Below are 26,405 nucleotides of genomic sequence, written 5' to 3'. Positions count from 1 at the left end.
TCAGAAAACTACATATCTAGAATAAGAACGATAACTGGCAACGCCACTCTTGTAGAGGAGTTTTGGGCTGACTCTGTAAGGCTTGGTTTTGACACGACAAGAAGAAGATAAGAAGGATTTGTTAATGAGCGCCCGTTATGTGACTCACTGAGGTTAGTTCTCTATTCTACTCTGTTTGTTAATTGATTGGTTTAGCTATTATAAATCGATCGAACACACGCGTGATTAAACTTTTGAGTTAATAATTCCTAGCAGGCGACGTGACGCCGCGAGCGCGACATTACTGGCGATCGTTGTATTTTTATGGTAGCATCAAAGATTATTAATTACATCCTCTTTTCCGTTGCTAGCTAGCGATACGTCTCTGAAGACGTTTCATAGAAATACATAGTAACCAGTAATGTCGCAGCGACACCTGGATTGCTGCTATTGCATGTCAGCGGCTTCAAACTTGTACCTTTAAACTTTAGATATCCTGGAGATCAGATACGACCCTTATTAACCTTTAAAGTCCCAGACGGCATACATTAATGCCATAACAATTGATTATCTATTGTGTCTAGATTCGCGGGCCTTGAAGGATTAATCGTCCTTAGCACTATCGTTCTCACCGTAAGCATGACTCCAGGGTGGTACTCCTGCTCCTCCGGCGGCAGATCCATGTCCCTCACACACAAGGCGGCTCCGAGCATTGAGCGCGTACGTCAGCAGCCATCGTGACATCAAGGAGCGATTGAGTTAACCGCGCACCTCGCTGGAATGTGGCTCTCCCTAGCACTTACCCGCACACCTTCCGCGTTCGCCTCCGTACCAGAGCGTCGATGTGACGTCACGGCCACAATCACGGCTGCCAAGTGTGCAGTTAACTCGATCGGGTTGAATTCGTTCTCACCGTAAGCATGACTCCAGGGATGGTACATTAGATGACGCTCAAAAACTTCCTTGGTAAGACTGTAGTCTTCTATAAACACCGAATAGAACGCGCTATAAATGAAGCAATCATAAACAGCCCTTTACAGTCCACTGCTGGACTATGAGCCTCCTTCACTATAGTTGAGGGTATTGCCATAATCCCCACGCTTGGCAGGCGGGTTGGAGATCGCAGTTTAAAATATTGATGTTTTTCAGAGAGCGCTGCTGCCCGTTCTCTGTTTGATGTGTAGTGTCCCTAAGTCGCCTCTTACGACACCCGCGGGAAGAGTTGGAGTTGAAATGAAGCAATATAGTTACTCATTCTCACCGTGAGCATGACTCCAGAGTGGTACTCCTGCTCTTCCAGTGACAGGTCCATGTCCCTCACACACAAGGCGGCTCCGAGCGCGAAGACGATGGCGTTGAGCGCGGACGTCAGCAGCCAGCCAGATACAATGAAGTACTATTGTTCTCACCGTGAGCATCGCTCTGTTGTTGTCGGGCTGTTTAATACTGTGTCAATAAGTCTCACCGTGAGCATGACTCCAGGGTGGTACTCCTGCTCCTCCGGCGGCAGGTCCATGTCCCTCACACACAAGGCGGCTCCGAGCGCGAAGACTATAGCATTGAGCGCGTACGTCAGCAGCCAGCCAGATACAATGAAGTACTATTGTTCTCACCGTGAGCATCACTCTGTTGTTGTCGGGCTGTTTAATACTGTGTTAATAAGTCTCACCGTGAGCATGACTCCAGGGTGGTACTCCTGCTCCTCCGGCGGCAGGTCCATGTCCCTCACACACAAGGCGGCTCCCAGCGCGAAGACTATAGCGTTGAGCGCGTACGTCAGCAGCCAGCCAGATACAATGAAGTACTATTGTTCTCACCGTGAGCATCACTCTGTTGTTGTCGGGCTGTTTAATACTGTGTTAATAAGTCTCACCGTGAGCATGACTCCAGGGTGGTACTCCTGCTCCTCCGGCGGCAGGTCCATGTCCCTCACACACAAGGCGGCTCCCAGCGCGAAGACTATAGCGTTGAGCGCGTACGTCAGCAGCCAGCCGAGCCCCGCGCCCGCGCCCGCCCACACCCCGCGCCGCCGCGCCGCGCGCTCCGCGCCCACCAGCGACGAGCCGTACCTGGGGGGACAACGTTCCATAAGTTTTTTTTAATCCACAACGAGGAAGCTCTTGACCCGGAATCCTCAACCACGGAGGAACTGGTAATCTTACCTCTAACTGCCGGTACACAACAATGCTGTTAACATTGTTGTTATGGCGACAGACTTAGGTTAGATGGTGGTAGCTAGCCAGGCGGACTTAGAACAAGCCTTACCCCTAAAATCTGCCCCCACTGGAAATCGAACCCGGGACCTCTGCGTCTGAAGCAGGTGGTCTTACCACTAGACCACAGAAGGGATTAAGTTAAGTTAAGCTTCAGCCAAAAGCACAAAAGATCCCAATGGGTCTACGTGCTCTGCGCTCATGCGCGGCCCTAAATAAGATAAGAAGCTTCAGCCAAACCAACATTATGCAGATTGCGTCGGCAATGGCGACCATTACGCATGCATAGGCCAATGATAGGTCGCGCGTCCTATCATGTCATTGGCTTGGTCGCCATCGCCGACGCAATCTGTACGCGTTAGTTTGGCTGAAGCTTTACATATTACACACTAGTGACGCGCTATATAAACACGTCATACGTTACAGAATACGGCACAGCACCGTACTTGCATGTATGTGCAGTTACAATCTACGTCACACGCACTTCATTACATGTCCGCGCCATGCCGCACAAAATACAGGACTAACCCCTTGGTGAAATAACATCCCCCAAATGACAGAAAGACAGAACCTATCTGACAAAGGTTTGTCAGATAAGTTCTAGGTAGGTCCTTTACGTTAAAGTTACCTGGTACCAGTAATACATTCAACAAGATTCAAATTCCAATTTACTTTATCAGGTTCTAGACTCTATGCCCATCTTCTTAGATAGTGTAAATTGGAAATCAGTTGATCTTATGGCAAACCGAGCAGAGTTAAAAGCCCCTATACCTACCTTTTTTTATTTTTTATTTTTTTTTATTTATTTAACAACTTAAAGACAGTTACATTGAGACAATTACATTTAGATAGCTTTAAAAACCACTAGGGTTTGATGTAAAGCTAACGAGTTTGCAGTGGGTACATTCACAATTTCAAATACAATTACATAATACAGCATAAACATATTTTAATATTGTTACATTAGCTTTAGGAAATAGTCCTTCAGCTTATATTTAATATTTTTAACAGTGATTTCTTTCACAAATTCGGGTGGCATGCTATTTATAATCCGGGGCAGTCTTACTTACTATACTTACGAAGAGGAATGTATCAGCCTGACAAAGGTTACAGGTATTTAAATATGAGTTGGAAATGGTAGAGGATGACGTCCATCAGTGGACTAATCAAGAACTCTTTAAAAGCCTTTAAGTAAGGCAACACCACATAATGTTTAATGTATTAAGGTTATTATATAAGATAAGGTGTCTTTGTTGGCTATCCTTAATCTACTCTATCGCATTGGGGTAACCTGTAATGTTAGAGCTAAGATTGTTATTAAATAAATAAATAAATAAATAAATAAATAAAGGATGCTTACCTCTCCAGTTCCTTCTCCTCGCCGGCGTAGGCGCGCACGGTCTTGATGGCGGTCAGCGCCTCCTCCACCACGCGCCCGGCCGAGCCGTATGCCTTCACTTCTTGTTCGGAGCATTTTGTTTGGTACTGTGAACATAAAGGACTGTTAAGGAGCCAATAAATTTAAGGTATTTTCAGATTCTTCCACCCACGAAAGTTCAGATTAATCGTGGAGTATGTGAGTGTACGCCGCCACTGTCAACTACAGGAGCAAGGCCCTCTATCTAAGTCTTTAAACCAAATTGGTTCTGTGTTTCATTTCAAACAAAAGACTTGAACGTCTTTGTGAGGAGGCAGTGGATTGCTGACCAAGCTGCTGCTTCCTCATTTCTTCTTCTTCTCAGCCATGGTACGGTTGACAGAGTGGTCGTGGTCATCAACGAAGTGATTTTTTGTGAGCGGATGTCGGCTCTTCTTACGTTTCGTCATCTTTCCCTGCTGGTCAACTCGGTGCACTCGTGCTAGAGACCGCTCACAGCAGTTTTTATCAAGTCTAGAAATGTACCTTAAGACACAACAGCAGCGACGAGTATGGCAACAGGCACGACGGATAGCCCAGCCAGAGTCAGCTGCCAGCCGTAGTAGGAATTGGGTACCTCCACGTTGATCAAACTACTGTTAGGCTACTTGTTCCTCCCTATTCCCTATTAGACTACTTCTTTTTAACAGAAGGACGTCCATTGCGGACCAAGAATTCCATCCAGGTGCTTTACGTGACCTTTTCAAGCCTCATCGCATGACTTTAACATAGCTAACCTTAGACACGACGGCGGCCACGAGTATAGCCACAGGCACGACGGACAGCCCGGCGAGCGTGAGCTGCCAGCCGTAGTACAGCGACAGCGCGGAGCCGATGACGACGGTGCCGCACAGGAATGCCGTCATCGACACGTGCTCGCCCACGCCTGCCTTCAGCTTGTCCATGTCTCTGTGGAAATCAATGAATGAATTAAACTACAATTTGGTAGGGCCCAAAAGCTTCAGCTTAACCAACGCGTGCAGATCACGTCAGCGATGGCGATTACTGCGCGTGCACAGGCCATTGACTGGTCGCGCGCCCTGTCATGGTTGATAGCTTAAAACCAGATTTTTTTTTATCTTTGGACCTTCTGTCGTGGTCAGTTTCTGGTTAACCACTCAAAACGCGTCATCATGGCTTTTCTATTAAGGTGACCATAACGTGTTGTGATATTTTTTTCTTCAACACTATTACTTTTATGGGCTAGATTTTTCAGCAGTCGTGTGTGGGCAGGCCTCCCACTAGGTGGACCGAAGATCTGGTGAAGGTCGCGAGAGGTGCCTGGATGCGGACGGCGCACCGGTTTTTGTGGAAAACCTTGGGGGAGGCCTTTGTCCAGCAGTGGACGTCTTTTGGCTGAACGAACTGTCTAATTTACTTCTCCCAACAAAGCTTTTTGCTTTAAGAAATCGAATCCAAACTTACTCTGTAAGCGCAGTAGCGAAGTTCATGTCGGTGTTGGTGTCGAAGAATGCGACCTCCTGCGTGATGACGGTGCGCAGCAGGCGCAGCCGCAGTCGAGACACCTGCAAATCAAATCAAATCATTTATAAATGTAAAATATAGAACAGAATTCAAATGGTACATAATGAGTAGAACTCTATGTTTGTCCTATGAGTGGACTCCAAGCGACAATTTGGTGTTCTTTGATCACCCATGGATAAAATGACCTGGGTGATCAAAGTGGACTCCAGTTTAATTAATATTTTAGTTTCCTTTGATCACCTATAAATAAATTAGTTTAAATTACACCACTGAATAGTCAACATACCTACGTCATGTCCAATTGTTTGTTGCGGTTTTTAGAAAATATCAAAAAATGTTACAAAACAAAATATGGACATGAGACTATTCAAAGGTGTAATTTATTTATAGGTGATCAAAGGAAACTAAAATATTAAATAAACTGGAGCCCACTTTGATCAACTGGGTGATCAAAGCCAGGTGATCAAAGTGGAATAGACCGTGTACAAAGTCTCAGATAAGTAAAGATACAAACAAAACAACACAACAATGAAAGAGTCTTTGTTAGCTTGGCAACACTTCCTCAACCCTTATCCAGGCAGGTGGAAAGTATTATTTCCTGACCCTGGTTTGTTGTCAGTGGCAATACGCTTCCTTGAGGCAAGGTCACGCGTGAGGCGTGAGCAGTGCTGATTGAAAATTTTTTTGGACATTGGAAATGACAAAAGCTAAACATTTCTTAAGGCTAACTATGGTCCAGTTTCCACCAAGACGGAGCGAGGCGGAGAAATGTTTTGAATAACCAATCAGATCTCATTCAGATTGAATAAAATTGACATAAAAGCAATTTAGCATTCATTCATGATTGGGAACTAACTAAGGGAATTTTAGCATTCATTCATAACTTACTCAGTTCGGCATATACCTACTGCAAAGTTTAAAGGACAAGTGTGAGTCGGTATCATGACATAAAGGCGACCATTCATACTTACCTAACAGGTTTCTGTTGTGTTAATAACAAAGTCTACGCATCACCTCATTCATTGAATGAATGACTGAGCAAATAATGTAAACCAGTTCCAATAATGTCACCGTTTAAACTAGTTCTTTAGTAGCACTCTACATTTTACCAAATAGGTATAATATTGGATGTTCTCCTTTATTTTCTCTCCCTCTCTATTATACATATTTTTTTATTAGTTAAGTAGATGTTGTTAATCATACTTACTACCGCATTAAATTATACATCCAAGTACTGTCTGTACGTCAGTTTTTTTCTGTCAGTTCCACAACTTTTTTTCCAGTAGCCAGTGGGTTATGTGGGACTCTCCCCTCCAGAGAGGTGGTGTCTACCCTCATACAACCAATGGTGTCCTCGGGAGCCCAATAAAATAGAGCGAGTCGCTGTCCTTCTACAATATTCCCTTCAATAATAACCAGGGGCGTAGCTACTAAGGGGCAGTGCCCCGGGGCCCCCAAGCTCAGGGGGCCCCCGAATCCTTAACAGAAAATCTCAATTGAACTGAACTTTGAAAATTTCTCCCATTTTCAAAATAAATAGAGAGAAATTCGAAAGCTGTATCAGGAGTAAGTAAGCTTTAATGTCAATTTTGATAAAACCTAACCAGTTTAGATAGCAGTGGGGCCCCATTTTTTTATTTGCCTCAGGGCCCTCGGTTACCTATCTACGCCACTGATAACAACCTTCCCTTTGAATCACTCTATTGTTGGCAACTGCATTGAAATCCATCCAAACCTCTAAACCAGTGGTTCTTAATCGGTGGTCCGCGGACCACTGGTGGTCCCTGGAGGCATTCCAAGTGGTCCACGAAGACATCGTTATAAACAAGTGACATGACGTGATGAGTCGAGTCAACACAACGCAAACGGCGCACAGTGGGCGAGAAATCGACTTCCCCTTTCATAGGATTTTGAAAAAAATAAAATAAGTGGTCCCTGACAAGACAGAAATTTGGTAAAATGGTCCCTCGTGACTTAAAGGTTAAGAACCACTGCTCTAAACGTACAGACAACAGCAGTGGCATAGTTTTAAAGTACTTCTATGTAAAGAAGAGAGTCCCTCACCATCCTAGCGGCGGCCCAGTTGGCGAGCGTGACGGCGACGGCGGCGGTGGTGAGCTGCGCCGCCATGATGGCGAGGCTGGCCAGCCCGAACGCCAGCGAGTCGTCCACCAGCGCGTCCATGTGCGCCGGCCGGTTGCCTTCTGCACTGTGGACAGATATCATCATTAGCGGGTTGTTTAGTCTCTACTGCAGTCTTTCCCAAAGTGGGCGATAACGCCCCCTTGTGGGCGCTGCAGGCTTAAAGGGGGGCGGTAAGAGACCCAGAAAAAAATCGGGACGTTGTGTAGAGGCTTGGGAGGCGTCATCTACTAGGAGGACACTTAGACATCGACTGAGCTCGACTCTTGACTACAAAAATGGGGGGCGCTAAAAATAATTTATTCTCAAAGTGGGCAGTAGACTAAATAAGCTTGGGAACCACTGCTCTACTGTAAGAGCACTACAATCTAATTTACCAAAGGCAAATGGAGGATTTGGCCACCTCTACTCATGCAAATTATTCAGCTCATGGAGCAGTTTCGAATAAACGAAGGAAAATGCTTCGTGCGTACTCGTGAGTCTTTCTCTCTGTCTAACCTTCTTTCGCTCTTTATAGAAGATAAGGAAACGTGAGGAAACCCTTTTGCCCCTACCCAGGATTACACACAAAGCTTATGGCGCAGTTTCATACAAGTAACGTAGGAAATACGAAAAATGCATTGAGGTGAACTTTGTGACTGCTATCTCTCTCTATCCAGGAGCAAGCAGAATTAAACTTAAGAAAACGGACCTTGCACCTTGCCCCTACCTTGGGCAAAACGGACATACAGCATATATCATTACGAAAAGGTATGCAAAAGCTGACAGGGATGCTAAAGCTGAGAGGTATGCTAAAGCTGAATGGTATGCAATAGAAGAAAGGTATTCTACCCAAAATACAGCATTCCCCCCCTTCCAAAGATTTAAGCTTTAAGATACTCACAGCGTGGCCCCCCCTCCGAACAGCGGCAGTATGTACAGGTGGCGCGGCGTGGCGGCGGCTTTGTGACGTTGCACGAACAGTGACGTCACTTCCCCGTACGCCACGATGGCGCAAAGCAGCGCGCACGAGCTCACCGACCCCGTCAGCGCGCCCACAACTGTCGCCAGGATCTCCACCGGCCGCGCGTAGCGCCACTGAAAACCACAACACAAGTTACAATGAGTTTAAAATGTCAATCTCTAAAGTCCGGACGGTGAGCAGATAAAATTTTGTACAATGACCCCAAGCTACCCACACAATTACAACACTCCAACGGCAATGCGTAGCGCCATTTATTTCAGCTTTTAAACCAATTAATGGTTCAGGACTGCTACAGCTAACGTGGACCAGTGCTGAGAAGCAGCGTAAGAAACTGTCACTGAAACTATGTAAACAATGAGAATTCTCCCTCTGCAATGAGCGCCACTGCAAGCACCATTACAAAAAAGGGCTTTTTGTTTAGACGATAGACCATCGTACGACGGTGCTCAAAACGTCGCTGCAGCGCTGGAGAGTTCTTTCAAATACGACTTCGAGTTCAGTGATGGTTCACAAATTAAGATCACGTGAACAAGGCTAGCCGTGTGGTTCTAGATTCGTTTTTAACAGGACCACCCTCATTCTTCCCCTGGAAGGCGACTAAGGGACAAATATGCCAAAATCAGGCCTCCCCAACCCGTCTGACCAGTGTGGGGAGTGTAAGCCAAGTCCTCCATTGCTTCTGGTGAATTAAAGAGGGTCGTGCTCCTGCAGTGGAGACTAAATGACCTGATGACGATGACCAACATAATTATTGCGTTATTTATACCAACAACAATAGGACAATTCACAATTTATACCAAGAACACCATGACTGATAGTTCTGGAGGCGATGACAGCAAACGTCGTTTATTATCTTTGGCACTTGGCAGATTCATTGGTGCTTGGTAAAGAGGTACTTAACCTTAGAGGATTAACCAATAGGTGATTGCTCTATGGTTCTTCTGAATTGGATATTTTCAAGGATATTTTTATCCGACTGCGCCAGAAAGAGGGTTATGTTTTTCAAGTGTATGTATGTGGGTATGTATATTTCTTTGGCACGGCCTACAGCCTAAACGGCTTAACCGATTTTAGCGTGAGAGGTGTCGTTAGATTCGTCTTAATCGTGAGAGTGACACTGGCTATATTAAAATTGAAAAAAAAAGGCGAATTTTAGGCGCCATAATGTCTTCAAAAAAAAATTTTTTTTTCTCGGAACCTATCGAGTGGGGTATCAAAATAAAGGGGTTTTTAAGTAGCTTACAAAAATGTATGTTATTATCTTTTTAGTCATTTTTTTACTATGTATTTATAAATGCTTATTTCCCAATACTAAAATATAGTCAACGTAATCTTGAACAAGGTTTAATCACCTATAGTTGCGTCGGTCCAACATGCAGTGTCAATTCTTCCTGTACACGCAATCTGCTATTATTAATCTCAACTGTTAGTAATCGAAATCGATTATAGAAATAAAACTGTATACTACTACTGTACTGTAACTATTTATTTATTATTTATTTAAAAAAATGACTACAATCGTGCGTATGGGAATCTATATAATTAAGTATTTTAGCACCTAAAAGGTTAAAACCGATGACAGTTATAAGATACTAGCTTTTGCCCGCGGTTTCACCCGCGTGAATTTTATTTTGTCACAGATCATCATAAATTATAACCTGTTATATACGTTATTCTGGGTTATAAACAATAATAGGTACATACTGTAAAGTTTCATCAAAATCCATTCAGTAGTTTTTGCGTGAAAGAGTAACAAACATCTAGACATCCAAACTTTCGCATTTATAATATTAGTAGGAAGTAGGATCAATACACATAAAATGAAATAGCTTTCTGATAAATTAATTCAAGTTACATTAATTAGTTAACCGCATGCATGACTACAGTCGTGCGTATGCGAATCGAAATTAAGTATTTTATCACCTAAAAGGTTAAACCCGATGACAGTTATAAGATATGACCACACTGGGGAGTGACTCTTACTCTCGAAGAGGAAAATCAAATAAAAACAAATGGTAGTCTTCCACTGCCGCTGCGTCAGTGAACTGTTTATTTGCTAACGTTACGTTTGCGGAAAGATTTCAGAACGCGGTTAGATTAGGCTCTTACTTGCCCTTGAAAGGGTGAGTGACAAACGATACATTACTTAAAACATTCGACATAAACAAGATGGTTAAATTCATTTGAAAAAGTAAGAATTGAGGTCCGAATTCGAATTCACGACCTTTCGCTTGCTGGGCAACGGGACTATTCCCACCTCTCTTTCCCACCACTACAACTCCTGTGTAGCCAGGGTCTACAGCTTGACCGCCAATAAAAACCCAACCAGTGAAGGTCAAGTTTGTCCCGGGGGAAAGTTTTACTGCTTAAAGTTAAACATAGGAGTTCGAAGTTAAGGTTCGACTTCCCTCCGTTGCAAAGCGGATGACTGGTGACAAACAAAGGTTTAGTAACCTTTATGAAAAAGATATGCACCACGGACAATAAACATTAATTAAGGGGGCCTATCTTGCTGGGCAAGTGGTCGTCCACTAAACAATAGAATAGAGAGTTACCCACAGTCGCAAAGTATATTTCGAGACAGATTTATCATGAACTCTTTATTGTACACCACAGTACACCACATAAAATTGACTTAAAGGTGAACGAATGAACAACAAGTTAGATAATGGCATAAGTAGTTTAGGCTGATTAGAAAGCTGGAAAAGAAAACTGATCTTCAACATTGACCAATTAAATCTTATGAGTTGTAAAGCTCAAGTAATTATGCAGGTACAGAATTCCTTTCAGTTTTCATTCGCCCATAAAACTTAATGCTGACTAAAAATCTCAGAGCCGCCCATCATCGCCTTTTAAGTATTTCCTACGTATACAGATGCTGACTTACATTTATAAATGTCACTTCCTACCCATCACGTCTTGTTCATATTCGGTGTATAATCGAGTAAAAGTGAACTCGAGCGCATCGCACGCGGCTGGGGAAACCCCGCGCGCAGGCTGAGAAAGCAGGAAATGCGCGGTAAAGAAATAACTTTACTGCATCTTGGTGGATTCATTTTGGAGAAGAAATATTGGAGAGTTTTTAAATTATTGGATAATGAAATAAAACTACTTATTTTATTGTATTTAGGACCGTATAAGGCATTATTCAATATCCTACTAACGCCGTGGGCTCTGGCCAGTAAATTAACTGCAAAACCTTTATTCAAAACTTTATTGCATAGAAAAGGCGAATCGAAGACGTGTAGGTACCTACTTAGGCTGGTTTGCACCATCTATATTTAATTTTTACAATCGAAAAAAAACACCGGTTATCGTTATAATTATGATCAAAGTTAAGTGGTGCAACTCAGCCTTAGTGTATTGTTATTATTTTCAGCTTGTGAATATTTGTTTACATTTCTAAGTAAAGTATTACCAAAACGAGATCTTAATAATGGCTTGCACTGTCAAAACGTTGTCAGATCTTACGCCCGTATTCATAAACGATGAAGCAGCAAATCGAACGCACAGCGTTGAATAAAGCTATATGATTGGTTCGTGTGTCACCATGTGCGTCTACGCGCACTGTGAGACCTCATAGTAATGTTTGTGAATTGTAGAGCCTCTAGCTCTACAAGCCCTAAGCTACACAACCCACATAGTTCATGGCCAATCTTCACAAATAACTGCGCAAACTTGAAAACCATGCGATTTTCGCATGCCTGGATTTGAACTTGTAGGTATTAACCTCTCGAATTGAATGATATCTGTGAGAACAAGAGCCTTACTGGCTATACAGCAGTCTATTGTTCAGACTGAAGTTCAAATTGTCGCGACCTAGAGCCCATCGTCGGGTTCCCACGCGCTTGACTTTGGTTGTGTCGAGAAGGACACTTATTAGTACCGATTCGCGAATATTCAGCAGGAAACGAGTGTGGCCTCAGCAAGTTTAGGTCACAATGTGTGATTTGAAAATAATTGTTAAGAGATAAAAGTATGACTTCTTCTCAGCACTTGTCATATTGTTTGTCTGGAAGCACTCACACAGTAAGCCTCCGAAGGAGCTCTTGGCCTGTATCTGACTTGATGGTAAGTGACGATCAGGCGGAAGGTGGAAGCGAGCTTCACCCAGAATCCTCAACCACGGAGGAACTGGCTATCTTACCTCTAACTACCGGAACACAACAATGCTGTTAACATTGTTGTTATAGAGACAGACTTAGGTAAGATGGTGGTAAGTAGCTAGCCAGGCGGACTTAGAACAAGCCCTACCACCAACCAAACCGAACAGAAAAATCGTCCCCTACTGGGAATCGAAAATTAAGTACAAATAACAAACGAACAGTTAGAGATTTAAGAGATCTGGAAAAGGTTTCACTACCTATCTGTAAGTATGGAACCCTAAAATCTAACTAGATTCTTGGCTCTAGATGATTTTCACCTTGAAATTTGATTTCAATGGCTGAATTCGATTTCAGCGCTACTAAATGGTTAATTTAACAAATTATGGAATTTCCAGTACTTTTATAAACATTATTCACCCTATTGTTATTTATTAATGCTGGACTGAAACTGATTATGAAATTCGGTCCATTTCATTGTTTTCCGTGGCCATGGAAAAAATGGTTACTAATTTTAATGGATAATTCAAAATTTCAATGATTTAAAATACATAAACAAATCTATTAAAACTGTTACCTGTGTAATTAAAATAAAATAAATAAATAATTTTATTTGTAAAACTCTCAATCCTTTAGATTTAAGTTAATGAATGCATTGACTTCGAAGATCCCTTGACATCTAATCTCAACTGTCACTAAAAATATGGTAATGTACAAGTTAAATCGCTTTTGTTAGGAATGGGTTCACCACAATACTGCAGCAGTCCACGATTACTTAATATTTATTTATGTAAGGTATCACTTAAACACATTTCTACCCACAAGTAAGTATTTGTTTGCGCTACTATTTAGCTAATTACATACTTTTGTTTACCCAAGATAACACAATTTGAAAACAAAAGCTACTTGAGGTGATTCCCGGTTTCGCAGTTTGTAGGCCTGAGTCAGATTGCCCGATAAGCGATGTGACACCTCGGGGAAGTCAAGCAATTTTCCTTTTTGAGACGATAATAGCTGAAGTGGCAATGGGCAGGGCACATAGTACGCAGAACTGACGGCCGATGGGGCAGCAAGATTCTGGAATGGAGGCCGCGTACCGGAAAACGCAGCGTGAGACGTCCACCTACAAGGTGGACCGACGACATCGTAAAGGTAGCAGGGAAGCGCAGGCCGCTACCAATCGATCAACGTGAAAAGCATTGGGGGAGGCCTAAGTTCAGCAGTGGAAGGCCTATGGCTGAAATGATGATGATGATGAATAGCCCAATGGTCGGACTGGCCGACTAGAGATACGATTTAGCTGGAAAACGCTACTTCTCAGCACCAGCCCATATGTTGCAAGTGTATAAGCGCCCTAGAAGGGCCTAAAAACTTTGACTTTGTAGTTTGACAAATCATCAAATCTTGTTTTTAAGCCACAGCCAAATCCTAAGACTTACTTAGGTACTCGACGCTGTCAGAGCCGTTGTAAATATGCTTAAAATAATTAGGTAGTTGTAAAAACGAACCAAAAAAATCTAAGACGATTTGAGATGTGATTATGTCACGCAGGGACTTAAGACTTAACTTATTGGGCCTAAAAACGGTCAATTAATTTGAATTGCCACGTGGCTTTTGAAAATAATGCTAAGCCATATTATGAATCAGACATTTTCCATAAGTAGGTATGTATACATTTTTCATAGCTTACTGATATATTTTTAGTCTGGCTGTGTAGCAGAAAAATATCGACCGTTTAGAAGTCCCTCGAAAGAAAACATTCGTATCGCCTATTTAAGAATCAGTGATAATGAACTAGCTTTCCACCCGCGGCTTCGGCCGCGTGGAATTTTGTCTGTCACAGACAAAAGTTAATCGCGCTCGTCATGTTTCAAAAACCGGGATAAAAACTATCCTATGTCCTTTCCCGGGACTCAAACTATCTCTGTGCCAAATTTCATCAAAATCAGTAGAGTGGTTTAAGCGTGAAAGCGAGACAGACAGACAGACAGAGTTACCTACTTTCGCATTTATAATATTAGTATAGATTTATGTAGTTGCCTAGTAAGTAGTATTGCAAATCTTTTATAGTATCAACCTGCAGCCTCGAGACGAGCAAGCGAACATTGCCTCACCTGCGTCTTCCTACATTGCGATACAACGGAATTAAATGTGTATCTGTTCATTTACAAGCACTTAAATATGGACGAGGTAAAGTATTTGTCAATTGTTTCGTATTAGGATGATTAATTCTGTACGAACGATGTTGTTTAGAACTACAACAAGAAATATTGAGCGTGAGTCTTTAGAAACAGCGCCAACAGAACCAAAATTAGGTAGAGTCTAGATATTCGAATTTTATTGTTGGTGTAAAAGGCTTTGAACTCGAATTAAACCTTGAACCAACCGTCCAAGAGAGTTTTTCATTTGTAACACGAAAGCGTTAATAAAAGTGCAAAAAATTAAAAGATGCCGCCTTAATGTGAACAATGAATGTAACAGAAGGTGACTCTCCCACTGTCCTTGTCAAATTTAATCACAGAAATGATTGCAATTTATTCCGTACCCTTCCAATTTCTCAGAAGTCGTCAAAAGTACGTCACGAAATACAGATCCATTGAAAAATGCGAAGGCAACTGGTTTTGACCGACATGCGATCAATTTATAGAATCTTCGTCATCATTTCTAGAATTGTAGCTACTTATTAACTAGTGATCTATATTAGTCTAGAATACTAAAACAATGACGTCAGCCGATGTCAATAATAATAGTAATTTCAGAGCATTTTATGAGACAAACAAACCACAATTTCCTACCGACGTTCTTGGAACTCATGAGACACTAGCAACCACAGGGATTTGCATAAAAATGGTTATTTAAACTATTTATCGCATAATAAGAACAAGTTGTAATACGTCACAGTTCTACTTGGAATTGTGTCTGACCAACTTTATAACTTAGGACAATTTAATTAACTAACTTAGGTAATTAGGTTTTTATCCAGTCGCGTTGCCAGCTATAATAGACAGTATTCGAACTCCTATGTTCTTCTGATTAATTTCGTTGCGGGTCCAATGACAGAACTTTCCCCCGGGACAAACTTGACCTTCATTGGGTTTGTTTTTATTGGCGGTCAAGCTGTAGATCCTGGCTACACAGGAGTTGCAGCGGTGGGAACGTGAGATGGTGAATAGTCCCGTATCATAAGTACCTACCTAGGCAAGTACATCGACCTAAACTAGATTTGCAGAATCGTGATCTTCATTTTCATATTTTGTTGCGGGTTCTGCAATTAGCAGTAATATAATCTGTAACAGGAAAATCTGAGAAAATCTAAGTTTCTAGTTGCGTCAAACTACCGGCCTACCAGGAGTGCATAACTTGCAAGCAGGTTTGACTACGTGATTACGTGGTGTCTTCTAATGCATTGCAATTTGGTCGATAATTGCACCAGTTTACATTTCATTTCAAAATCAAAAAATCAAAATCAAAAATATTTATTCAGTTTAGACCAGGCACTTATGAACGTCAATAGAAAATAATAAAAAAAGAAAAAGGTAGCCCTTATGGGGCACTTTACATGTCTCCTTATCTTTTGGGCCCTACCAGCGCTTCGAGACAAACATATGGCAAGTGCTGAGAAGAAACGCCGGAACAAACTCAGTCACCACTTATTGCCAGGAATTATCTAACGGTAAGAATAGTCGAATTTAAGTACATCAAATATGTGGAGACTGAACTGACNTATGTATAACCTAACAGAACTTCTTGGGAACTCTATTAGATCATGAAAGCTCTCCCTATTGACTCCATACATCGGTAGGTATGTATTACCTTACCTACCACAATTTATACCATTGCAATGGAATATTATGTTAATGTCAACGCTCAGGTGCCATAATGACCGTTTTTTATTCCAAAAGCGTCACAAATGTTGTGGTGTTGTTTTTACATGACTTGCATACCTATTGGAGACTGCAGCCACGAAGTTAAAGCCAGTTTGCGGTTTTTACAGTTTGACACGAAAGAAGAAGGGTTTTGTAAAACGTGGCAACCACAGAAAATTTAGTGAGGATAGTCCTCCCACTTTGTGGAACAACAACATCATCATCATCATTTCAGCCATAGGACGTCCACTGCTGAACATAGGCCTCCCCAATGATTTCCACAATGGCCGGTTGGTGGCGGCCTGCATCCAGCGCCTTCCTGCTACCTTTACAACGCCTTTGGTGGAACAACAGGTGAAGGTCGCGGGAAGGACCTGGAAGCGGAGAAAGCACATCGGTCGATGTGGAAAATTGTGAGGCGTTAGTCTAGCAGTGAAACAACAACTTTAAGACCATAACCCTCCTTCTGGCGCAGTCGGGTAAAAAGTATAAATACCTTGTTATGATTTTAACATCGGTTGACCCATAGCATAATGTCTACCACGTGCCGCAGCGGCTTGTTATATAAACAGCATGCAAACGATACGAGCGTCGGTTTCGGTCGAACGCTGCTAATATCGCCATTTTCCTTCCTGCTATTTAAGTATTCAGTTAAAATAATTGATAGATAATGAATACAAATAAGTCAGGTTTGCGTCAGATCATAAATCAATACTTTTGCTGAGCGTAAAATCCATATTCTAATAGACTCACATAACTTTTTGGAGTCATAATCAAGTAGGTACTAAGTTTGTAATAGTTTAGGTAAGGTACTAGAAGTTCAATACTTAGCCTTATTAGTTAATCAACAGCTTCCATTTCAATACTATCAAGCCTTATTGTTTGTTCTAATGAAATACGACGAATAGAATAAAATAGTAATAATCCCAACTAATCCCAACTAATATTATAAATGCGAAAGTAACTCTGTCTGTCTGTCTGTCTGTTACGCTTTCCCGCTTAAACCTCGCAACCGATTTTGATGAAATTTGGCATAGAGATAGTTTGAGTCCCGGGAAAGAACATAGGATAGTTTTTATCCCGGTTTTTGAAACAGGGACGCGCGCGATAAAGTTTTTCTGTGACAGACAAAATTCCACGAGGGCGAAGCCGCGGGCGGAAAGCTAGTTGAATTTATAATCGCTCTACTTTAAGAATTTCATCAATTGGAACGAGACTCTATTACCATTGATACAAGGCTTAAACGTTCAAACCTAACTGAAAACTACATAACCAAGCTGGTATTGGTCAAAGTCTGGTATACTAAAGTAAATTACATTAAAGCTGACATACAACTTTCAATATGAAGTTAAGAAACAACGAAGCTCTGGAAAAAGCTCTCGCCTAATCAATTATGAAGGAGCTGACGATGAGCCATTTGGATCACACCAGCTTTCACACATAAATTACATCAAAATCTGATTTGAACCATTATTGAAGCTGCAATGGCAAAGACAGATGATACACAGCCTTTCTAAGTGTAATTTACATGTATAGATATAGATAGAAAGTATTTATTTGTCTCAAAACAGGTTAACGATATAATAAAACGTCGTATCAAACTTTAACAAACTTCGTAGCAAAGTAGATGGACAAAGATTCGGAACCAAAGCAGCGCACGCGCCGGCCAGACGTCACCTGCGTCACACGTGTCATATTTATGTAAAGTAGAGCTGTATTGCGAAGAGGTTTTATAGCTGTTGGGAAACTATTTGCATTGGAATCGGTTGTTTTGTTCACTTATTCATATTTTATACCATGAGTCTACACTTACCTACTTCTACGATCTCCATATTGGCACCAATTTTGCAAGAGATCACGTGAAGTAGGGTCTTTTTTTTTGTCAGCAAAAAAATACATTGTTTTGTATACCCACCAGCCGCGGGGGCAGCTAGTGGGTTATGTGGGGTTCTCCCTACCAAAAGGGCAGGGCCTACCCACTAAAAACCTGACGTTGCCCTCGGTAGCCGAGTCGGGAACGCGGGCCATCACTATCGGCGTTTTGCCTCAAGCATAAGCTCTATATTTATTTACCTGACCGCGCCAAAAGGAGGGTTAAATTGCTTTTAGCCCTAAATTCAAGACTTTGTGCAGGAAATTTTTTTTTTAATCCGCAACGAGGAAGCTCTTGGCCTGTATCTCACCTGATATTTTTTTTTAACACCCAGATATTGTTTTTCGCTTCCGTAACTTACTCAAATGTGATATTAAGTTGAGATATGAACCTCACAATCAAATTCTAATTCCTGATAGCGCACTTCCTACTCTATCCAATTATTTTGAATCAATAAATATCTTTTCAATAAGGATACAATGATCTTAATCTTTCATTTGATAAATTAAGAAACAGTTTAGACTATACCACTTACTTCAGGTTTAAAAAGAAGTAGCTACTTATCAGGAAAACATTATGAGCCATCATTTTAAGTCACCCAAGGTGATACTCCACTGTACCCCCTGGAAATGCCAAATGAAATGCCGTCAATGCGTCAAATATTTGGCTACCATTTGTAAAAACTTTATTGTTTGACTTTTGTTTCCACACATAATTTGTGCCTATAGACCACAATTCAAAGTTTAATATTAAACTACTAATAAGGCATTATGTGGTTAGTTTAGGTTAACAACCTAGGTTTACTTAACTATAAGCACTCAAGACGGCGCATTGTGGCACGCGCTCGGCTTATAAATAAAATTGCATCTAAGATCTGTTAGCTTAAGGAAAACCGCAGGACTTCCCTGGTCGACCAGTTAAGGAGGAAATTCCTAAGAGTTTAGGCAGTTAGTTTGCTAAAATTAAATGTTTTCGTGACACTGAAAATACAACTGACTTTAGTGGAAAAGGAAAACGTGTTTGCAAATTATAAGTAGAAGTACATAATTATAGCGCTTAATGCATTTAAATGCCTGAAAAGGGCCTAGAGCCTATGTACACTGTTCATTTCAACCTAGCGCAGTAATTTATNTTGAAAAATATCAACCGTTTAGAAGCCCCTCGAAAGAAAACATTCGTATCGCCTATTTAAGAATCAGTTATAATGAACTAGCTTTCCGCCCGCGGCTTCGGCCGCGTAGAATTTTGTCTGTCACAGACAAAAGTTAATCGCGCTCGTCATGTTTCAAAAACCGGGATAAAAACTATCCTATGTCCTTTCCCGGCACTCAAACTTCTCTGTGCCAAATTTCATCAAAATCAGTACAGTGGTTTAGGCGTGAAAGCGAGACAGACAGACAGACACGGGACTATTCCCACCTCTCGTTCCCACCACTGCAACTCCTGTGTAGCCAGGATCTATAACTTGACCGCCACAAAAACCCAACCAATGAAGGTCAAGTTAGTCCTGGGGGAAAGTTAAACTGTCATTGGACCTTCAACGAAATTAATCAGAAGAAAGAATCAGAGTTCGAAATTATGGTTCGACTTCCTCAGACAGACAGACAGAGTTACTTACTTTCGCATTTATAATATTAGTATAGATTTATGTAGTTGCCTAGTAAGTAAGTATTGCAAATCTTTTATTGGTATCAACCTGCAGCCTCGAGACGAGCAAGCGAACATTGCCTCACCTGCGTCTTCCTACATTGCGATACAACGGAATTAAATGTGTATCTGTTCATTTACAAGCACTTAAATATGGACGAGGTAAATTATAATTATTATATTTATTATAATATTAGGTATTTGTCAATTGTTTCGTATTAGGATGATTAATTCTGTACGAACGATGTTGTTTAGAACTACAACAAGAAATATTGAGCGTGAGTCTTTAGAAACAGCGCCAACAGAACCAAAATTAGGTAGACTCTAGATATTCGAATTTTATTGTTGGCGTAAAAGGCTTTGAACTCGAATTAAACCTTGAACCAACCGTCCAAGAGAGTTTTTCATTTGTAACACGAAAGCGTTAATAAAAGTGCAAGAAAATTAAAAGATGCCACCTTAATGCCAATAGAAGGTGACTCTCCCATTGTCCTTGTCAAGTTTAATCACAGAAATGATTATAATTTATTCTGTATCCTCCCAATTTCTCAGAAGTCGTCAAAAGTACGTCACGAAATACAGATCCATTGAAAAATGCAAAGGCAACTGGTTTTGACCGACATGCGATCAATTTATAGAGTCTTCGTCATCATTTCTAGAATTAACTATACCTATTAACTAGAGATCTATATTAGTCTAGAATACTAAAACAATGACGTCAGCCGATGTCAATAATAATAGTAATTTCAGAGCATTTTATGAGAAACAAACCACAATTTCCTACCGACCTTCTTGGAACTCATGAGACACTGGTAACCACAGGGATTTGCATAAAATTGGTTATTTAAAACATTTATCGCAAAATAAGAACAAGTTGTAATACGTCACAGTTCTACTTGGAATTGTGTCTGACCAACTTTATAACTTAGGACAATTTAATTAACTAACTTAGGTAATTAGGTTTTTATCCAGTCGCGTTGCCAGCTATAATAGACAGTATTCGAACTTCTATGTTCTTCTGATTAATTTCGTTGCGGGTCCAATGACAGAACTTTCCCCCGGGACAAACTTGACCTTCATTGGGTTTGTTTTTATTGGCGGTCAAGCTGTAGATCCTGGCTACACAGAAGTTGTAGCGGTGAGAACGTGAGATGGTGAATAGTCCCGTATCATGCCTAGGCAGTAGTACATCGACCTAAACTAGATTTGCAGAATCATGATCTCCATTTACATATTTTGTTGCGGGTTCTGCTAATTAGTAATCTGTAACAGGAAAATCTGAGAAAATCTAAATTTCTAGTTGCGTATAACTACCGGCCCACCAGGAGTGCATAACTTGCAAGCAGGTTTGACTGCAGACCTGTGATTACGTGGTGTCTTCTAATGCATTGTAATTTGGTCGATAATTGCACTGGTTTACATTTCATTTGGTTTAAATGCGGGCCTATGTATTTAACTGTAACAGAATTTGCTTGGGTTTTCCATAAATCAAGCGTTTTCCTTCCTTATCTACAAATATGATATGGAAAACTTTTACCAAAGGGATTTTAGGGCAAAAACCTTTACGCCTCAGTCTTCCGAATATTAACGCCGAATAAAAATCACTTATCTTTCCTTGGCGGCTTTTGTATCTTAACTAAACTCTGTGTAAGATTGTGTACTATCTCTCGTGTAACAGGCATTCTTTATAAATGTCACACAGTTCGTTTCTTCGTCCTTTTTGGTCAAAAGACGTCCACTGCAGGACAAAGGCCTCCCCCAAAGATTTCCACAACGTCTAGTCCTGGGCTGGCCGCATCCAGGTTCTTCCTGCGACCTTTACTAGGTCATCAGTCCACCTACAGGTCACGCAGTGATATTTATTTCTATTTTAATTGGGATACGTCGAACTGTGAAATGACATCAATGATTGGACAGTTCAAACCAAACGGTTTGAGCAAAAAACCGGAAGTTTAAATTGACTATTGTGACGAACAATACGCGCACTGGGAAAATTTGTTATACTATGACGGTTCTAAGATATTAATGATTAGAAGGCTCACTGAGCTACGGGACTTTTCGCACCTCTCGTTCCTATTGCTACAACTCCTGTGTAGCCAGGATCTACAGCTTGACCGCCTATGAAAACCCAACCAGTGTGGTTAAGTTTCCCCCGGGTGAAAGTTAATTATATTAATCAGAAGAACTTAGGAGGAAATTGAAGTTACTAAGGTTCGACTCAGTCCAGTGCAAAGCTGACATGATGATGACAGGTGACTAAACAAAGGCTTAAGTAACCCATAAGAAAGATCCGCTATCTTCTATATATATAAAAGAAAGTCGTGTTAGTTACTCCACTTATAACTCAAGAACGGCTGAACCGATTTAGCTGAAAATTGTCAGGGAGGTAGTTTAGAGCCAGGAGAAGGACATAGGATACTTTTTATCCCGTTCGAAATAAAAAAAAAGTCTGCTTATTTATTGCCATTAAGGCGGAACAAAGTTCGCCGGGTCAGCTAGTTGACGATAAACATCATTTATGGGGACCTATCGTGGGCTAGCCATAAACTTTTGCATACCACAGTTGTTGTTACAATTAAAAGTTTAATAACATTGTCCTATCAAAGCTATCTGTTGATTTATTGGAAATTGTTAATGAAGTTTTATTTGTTGCAAACATAAGGTTACTGTATTCTTTTGTATTATTGGTATTATGACTATTGTTATCCGCTACAACTCCTGCAGTATCATTTACTTTAATAAGTAACTTAAATAATATGACAATGTTAACAGCATTGTTGTGTTTCGGCAGTTGGAGATATTACTCTACTCGTAAGGTTGGCGGTAAGATAGCCAGTTCCTCAGTAGCTGAGGATTCTGCGTGAATCTCGCTTCCAACTTCGGCCTGATCATCACTTTCCATCAGGTGAGATGTAGGCCATGAGCTTCTGAATTTAAGCGCGTGCTATCTTTGGGTGCTTTCTTTAGGTACACGCATCAAATGACCCAGTTACTTAGTTCTGAATTCAATTCCTAAGTAGTGGACGCGATTGATGAGATTCGAAAGGCAATTTGATTAGACCAAATATGACGAGGAAATTTCCTTCTAACTAGAATCTATATGATGACTAATGAGAATGAGGAATTCTGAACCTTTACTGGAGAGATTACAATAACCGTCAGTCAGTCAGACGATTCTAAGCGGTACTACAGAATGACAAACAATAATCCGGCACACTACTAAACCTAAAAATATGTTGTCCATTCCATTAATATAATTTTAATATTATTTTGATGGCTCTGCCGATTAAGTTTGATACGTAAAGTGTGTCATATCATTCGTCGTTATTTTGTTTGATTCACATGATGATAGAACGTAGAAAATTTTACAGGATGCCTAAACTATTATTATGTACCTACCACATGTTCGAATAATCCAAAGGGCATTGAACCTGTTATTAGATAAAAAAATCTAACCTTGTTATAATGTTAGTTGCAAATCCTAACGCACAGGCTTCTGAAATCTATTCAATTTAATTCATGAAATCACTGTTCACTACAACATTGGGACCTTCTTGGGAGCATTAAGCGTCTACTCTATTACTATTAGACCATGAAAGCTCCCCCTATTGACTCCATGCATCGGTAGGTACGTACCTACCTTACCTACCACAATTTATACCATTGCAATGGAATATTATGTTAATGTCAACGCTAGTCTTCGCCTGCTCAGGTGCCATAATGACCGTTTTTTATTCCAAAAGCGTCACAAATGTTGTGGTGTTGTTTTTACATGACTTGCATACCTACTGGAGACTGCAGTCGCCAAGTTTAAGCCAGTTTGCGGTTCGGATCACAGTTTTTACAGTTTGACATGAAAGAAGAAGGGTTTTACTGTAAAAAGTGGCAACCACAGAAAACTTAGTGAGGACAGTCCTCCCACTTGGTGGAGTATCATCATCATCATTTTTCAGCCATAGAACGTCCACTGCTCAACATAGGCCTCCCCCAATGATTTGGACACAATGGCCTATTGGTAGCGGCCTGCATCCAGCGCTTTCCTGCTACCTTTACAACGCCTTTGGTGAAACAACAATCTAGTGAAGCACCTGTATGCGGACAACACAAGACTGGTCTTTGTGGAAAACTGTGAGGCCTTAGTCTAGCAGTGGATAGAATTCAGTTGAAACAACGACTTTAAAACCATAACCCTCCTTCTGGCGCAGTCGGGTAAATCGTATATACCTTGTTATGATATTAACATCGGTTGACCCATAGCATAATGTCTACCACGTGCCGCAGTAGTTTGTTATATAAACAGCATGCAAACGATATGACAAGCGTTGGTTTCGGTCGAACGCTGCTAATATCGCCATTTTCCTTCCTGCTATTTATTCAGTTAAAATAATTGATAGATAATGAATACAAATAAGTCAGGTTTGCGTCAGATCATAAATCAATACTTTTGCTGAGCGTAAAATCCGTATTCCAAAAGATTCACCACGCTACCTTTTCGGAATCTTAGTTAAATATTCCTTACCTTTTTTTTACGGGGAAAAAATGGACAGGGTAAATTAACCTAAAAGTTTAGGTATGGTATTGAGGTATTAAACCAACATCGTTATCAATTAATCAACAGCTGATCCAACTCTTACATTATCTCAAATATCAGAGTTTATGAATCGCTCTACCATCTGATGACTTGCACCAATTGGTCCGACCGTTGGTAGACGTCTTAAATGTCCAAAATCTAACTGAGAACTACGAACTTTCAATATTAAGCTATGGAAAAAAGATCAATTAGAAAAGAGCTGACGATTCACGTCAGCTTTCACTCAAAAATCATGAAAATCGGACCATTATTTTAGGAGTTACAATGCCAAAGACGATGATACACAGCCTTTCTAAGTTTGATACTTTACATAAGAATAAGAATAAGAATAAGAATAAGAAAAACTTTATTTGACACAAAAGAAAACAGAAAAACAGAACAAAGGGACAACAATAACAAACAGATAATATCTATATCTAGAAAGTATTTATTTGTCTCAAAAAAGGTTAACGATATAATTAAACGACGTATCAAACTTTGACAAACTTCTGTAGCAAAGATGTTGTCAAATATTCGGAACCAATGCGGCGCACGCGCCGGCCAGACGTCACCTGCGTCACACGTGTCATATTTATGTAAAGTAGAGCTGTATTGCGAAGAGGTTTTATAGCTGTTGGGAAACTATTTGCATTGGAATCGGTTGTTTTGTTCACTTATTCATATTTTATACCATGAGTCTACACTTACCTACTTCTACGATCTCCATATTGGCACCAATTTTGCAAGAGATCACGTGAAGTAGGGTCTTTTTTTTCGTCAGAAAAATACATTGATTTGTATACCCACCAGCCGCGGGGGCAGCTAGTGGGTTATGTGGGGTTCTCCCTGCCAGATTAAGGTAAAATGTCCGGCCAAATGAAGCACAAAGTCCGGCTTTTGTGATTTTGGACCTGGCAACCCTATGCCAGAAGGGCAGGTCCTACCCACTAAAAACCTACGTTGCCCTCGGTAGCCATATGAGTCGGGAACGCGGGCCATCACTATCGGCGTTTTGCCTCAAGCATAAGCTCTATATTTATTTACCTGACCGCGCCAAAAGGAGGGTTAAATTGCTTTTAGCACTAAATTCATGACTTTGTGCAGGAATTTTTTTATTTTTTTTATCCACAACGAGGAAGCTCTTGGCCTGTATCTCACCTGATATTTTTTTTTAACACCCAGATATTGTTTTTCGCTTCCGTAACTTACTCAAATGTGATAATAAGTTGAGATATGAACCTCACAATCAAATTCTGATTCCTGATAGCGCACTTCCTACTCTATCCAATTATTTTGAATCAATAAATATCTTTTCAATAAGGATACAATGATCTTAATCTTTGATTTGATAAATTAAGAAACAGTTTAGACTATATCTACCACTTACTTCAGGTTTAAAAAGAATTACCTACTTATCAGGAAAATATTATGAGCCATTATTTTAAGTCTCTCAGGGTGGGACTCCACTGCACCCCTGGAAATGCCAAATGAAATGACGCAAATGCGTCAAATATTGCCTAGCATTTGTAAAAACTTTGTTGGTTGACTTTAATTTTAGGTTTCCACACATTATTTGTGCCTACAGACCACAATTCAAAGTTTAATATTAAACTACTAATAAGGCATTATGTGGTTAGTTTAGGTTAACAACCTAGGTTTACTTAACTATAAGCACTCAAGACGGCGCATTGTGGCACGCGCTCGCCTTATAAATAAAATTGCATCTAAGATCTGTTAGCTTAAGGAAAACCGCAGGACTTCCCTGGTCGACCAGTTAAGGAGGAAATTCCTAAGAGTTTAGGCAGTTAGTTTGCTAAAATTAAATGTTTTTGTGTAAGGACTCTGAAAATACAACTGACTTTAGTGGAAAAGGAAAACGTGTTCGCAAATTATAAGTAGAAGTACATAATTATAGCGCTTAATGCATTTATGTGCCTGAAAAGGGTCTAGAGCCTATGTACACTGTTCATTTCAACATAGCGCAGTAACTTATTANTCAACCTAGCGCAGTAATTTATTTAATCATTGCTATACATACAGTATTACGTATAGTAGTAGCTATACATATAGGGCCAGGTTGAAGGCAGGAGAGCACGCGGTCGATCGCCAACCCGCTGGATAGACGCCATCACAAAGGCCACTGAGT

General features: G+C 40.8%; 1 protein-coding gene across 1 annotated transcript in view; it reads right to left on the bottom strand.

The window, feature by feature from the left end:
- LOC114359138 (multidrug resistance protein homolog 49) overlaps window positions 1–26,405 on the bottom strand; it is a 60,542-nt gene that overhangs the window by 20,664 nt on the left and 13,473 nt on the right. Inside the window, exons 2-7 of the mRNA XM_028313402.1 lie at window positions 8,120–8,313; window positions 7,159–7,303; window positions 5,035–5,135; window positions 4,347–4,518; window positions 3,553–3,677; window positions 1,853–2,048 (exon numbers count right to left, since the gene is read on the bottom strand). Coding sequence (XP_028169203.1) covers window positions 1,853–2,048; window positions 3,553–3,677; window positions 4,347–4,518; window positions 5,035–5,135; window positions 7,159–7,303; window positions 8,120–8,313 — 933 coding nt within the window. The remainder of the gene's footprint in view (window positions 1–1,852; window positions 2,049–3,552; window positions 3,678–4,346; window positions 4,519–5,034; window positions 5,136–7,158; window positions 7,304–8,119; window positions 8,314–26,405) is intronic.

Source organism: Ostrinia furnacalis, unplaced genomic scaffold (assembly GCF_004193835.3).
Source record: "Ostrinia furnacalis isolate ACB-3 unplaced genomic scaffold, ASM419383v2 OfSCF4239, whole genome shotgun sequence".
NCBI classification, from domain to species: domain Eukaryota; kingdom Metazoa; phylum Arthropoda; class Insecta; order Lepidoptera; family Crambidae; genus Ostrinia; species Ostrinia furnacalis.
Note: the sequence above shows the minus strand (reverse complement) of the source record. Positions and strands in the feature narration are given on the sequence as shown.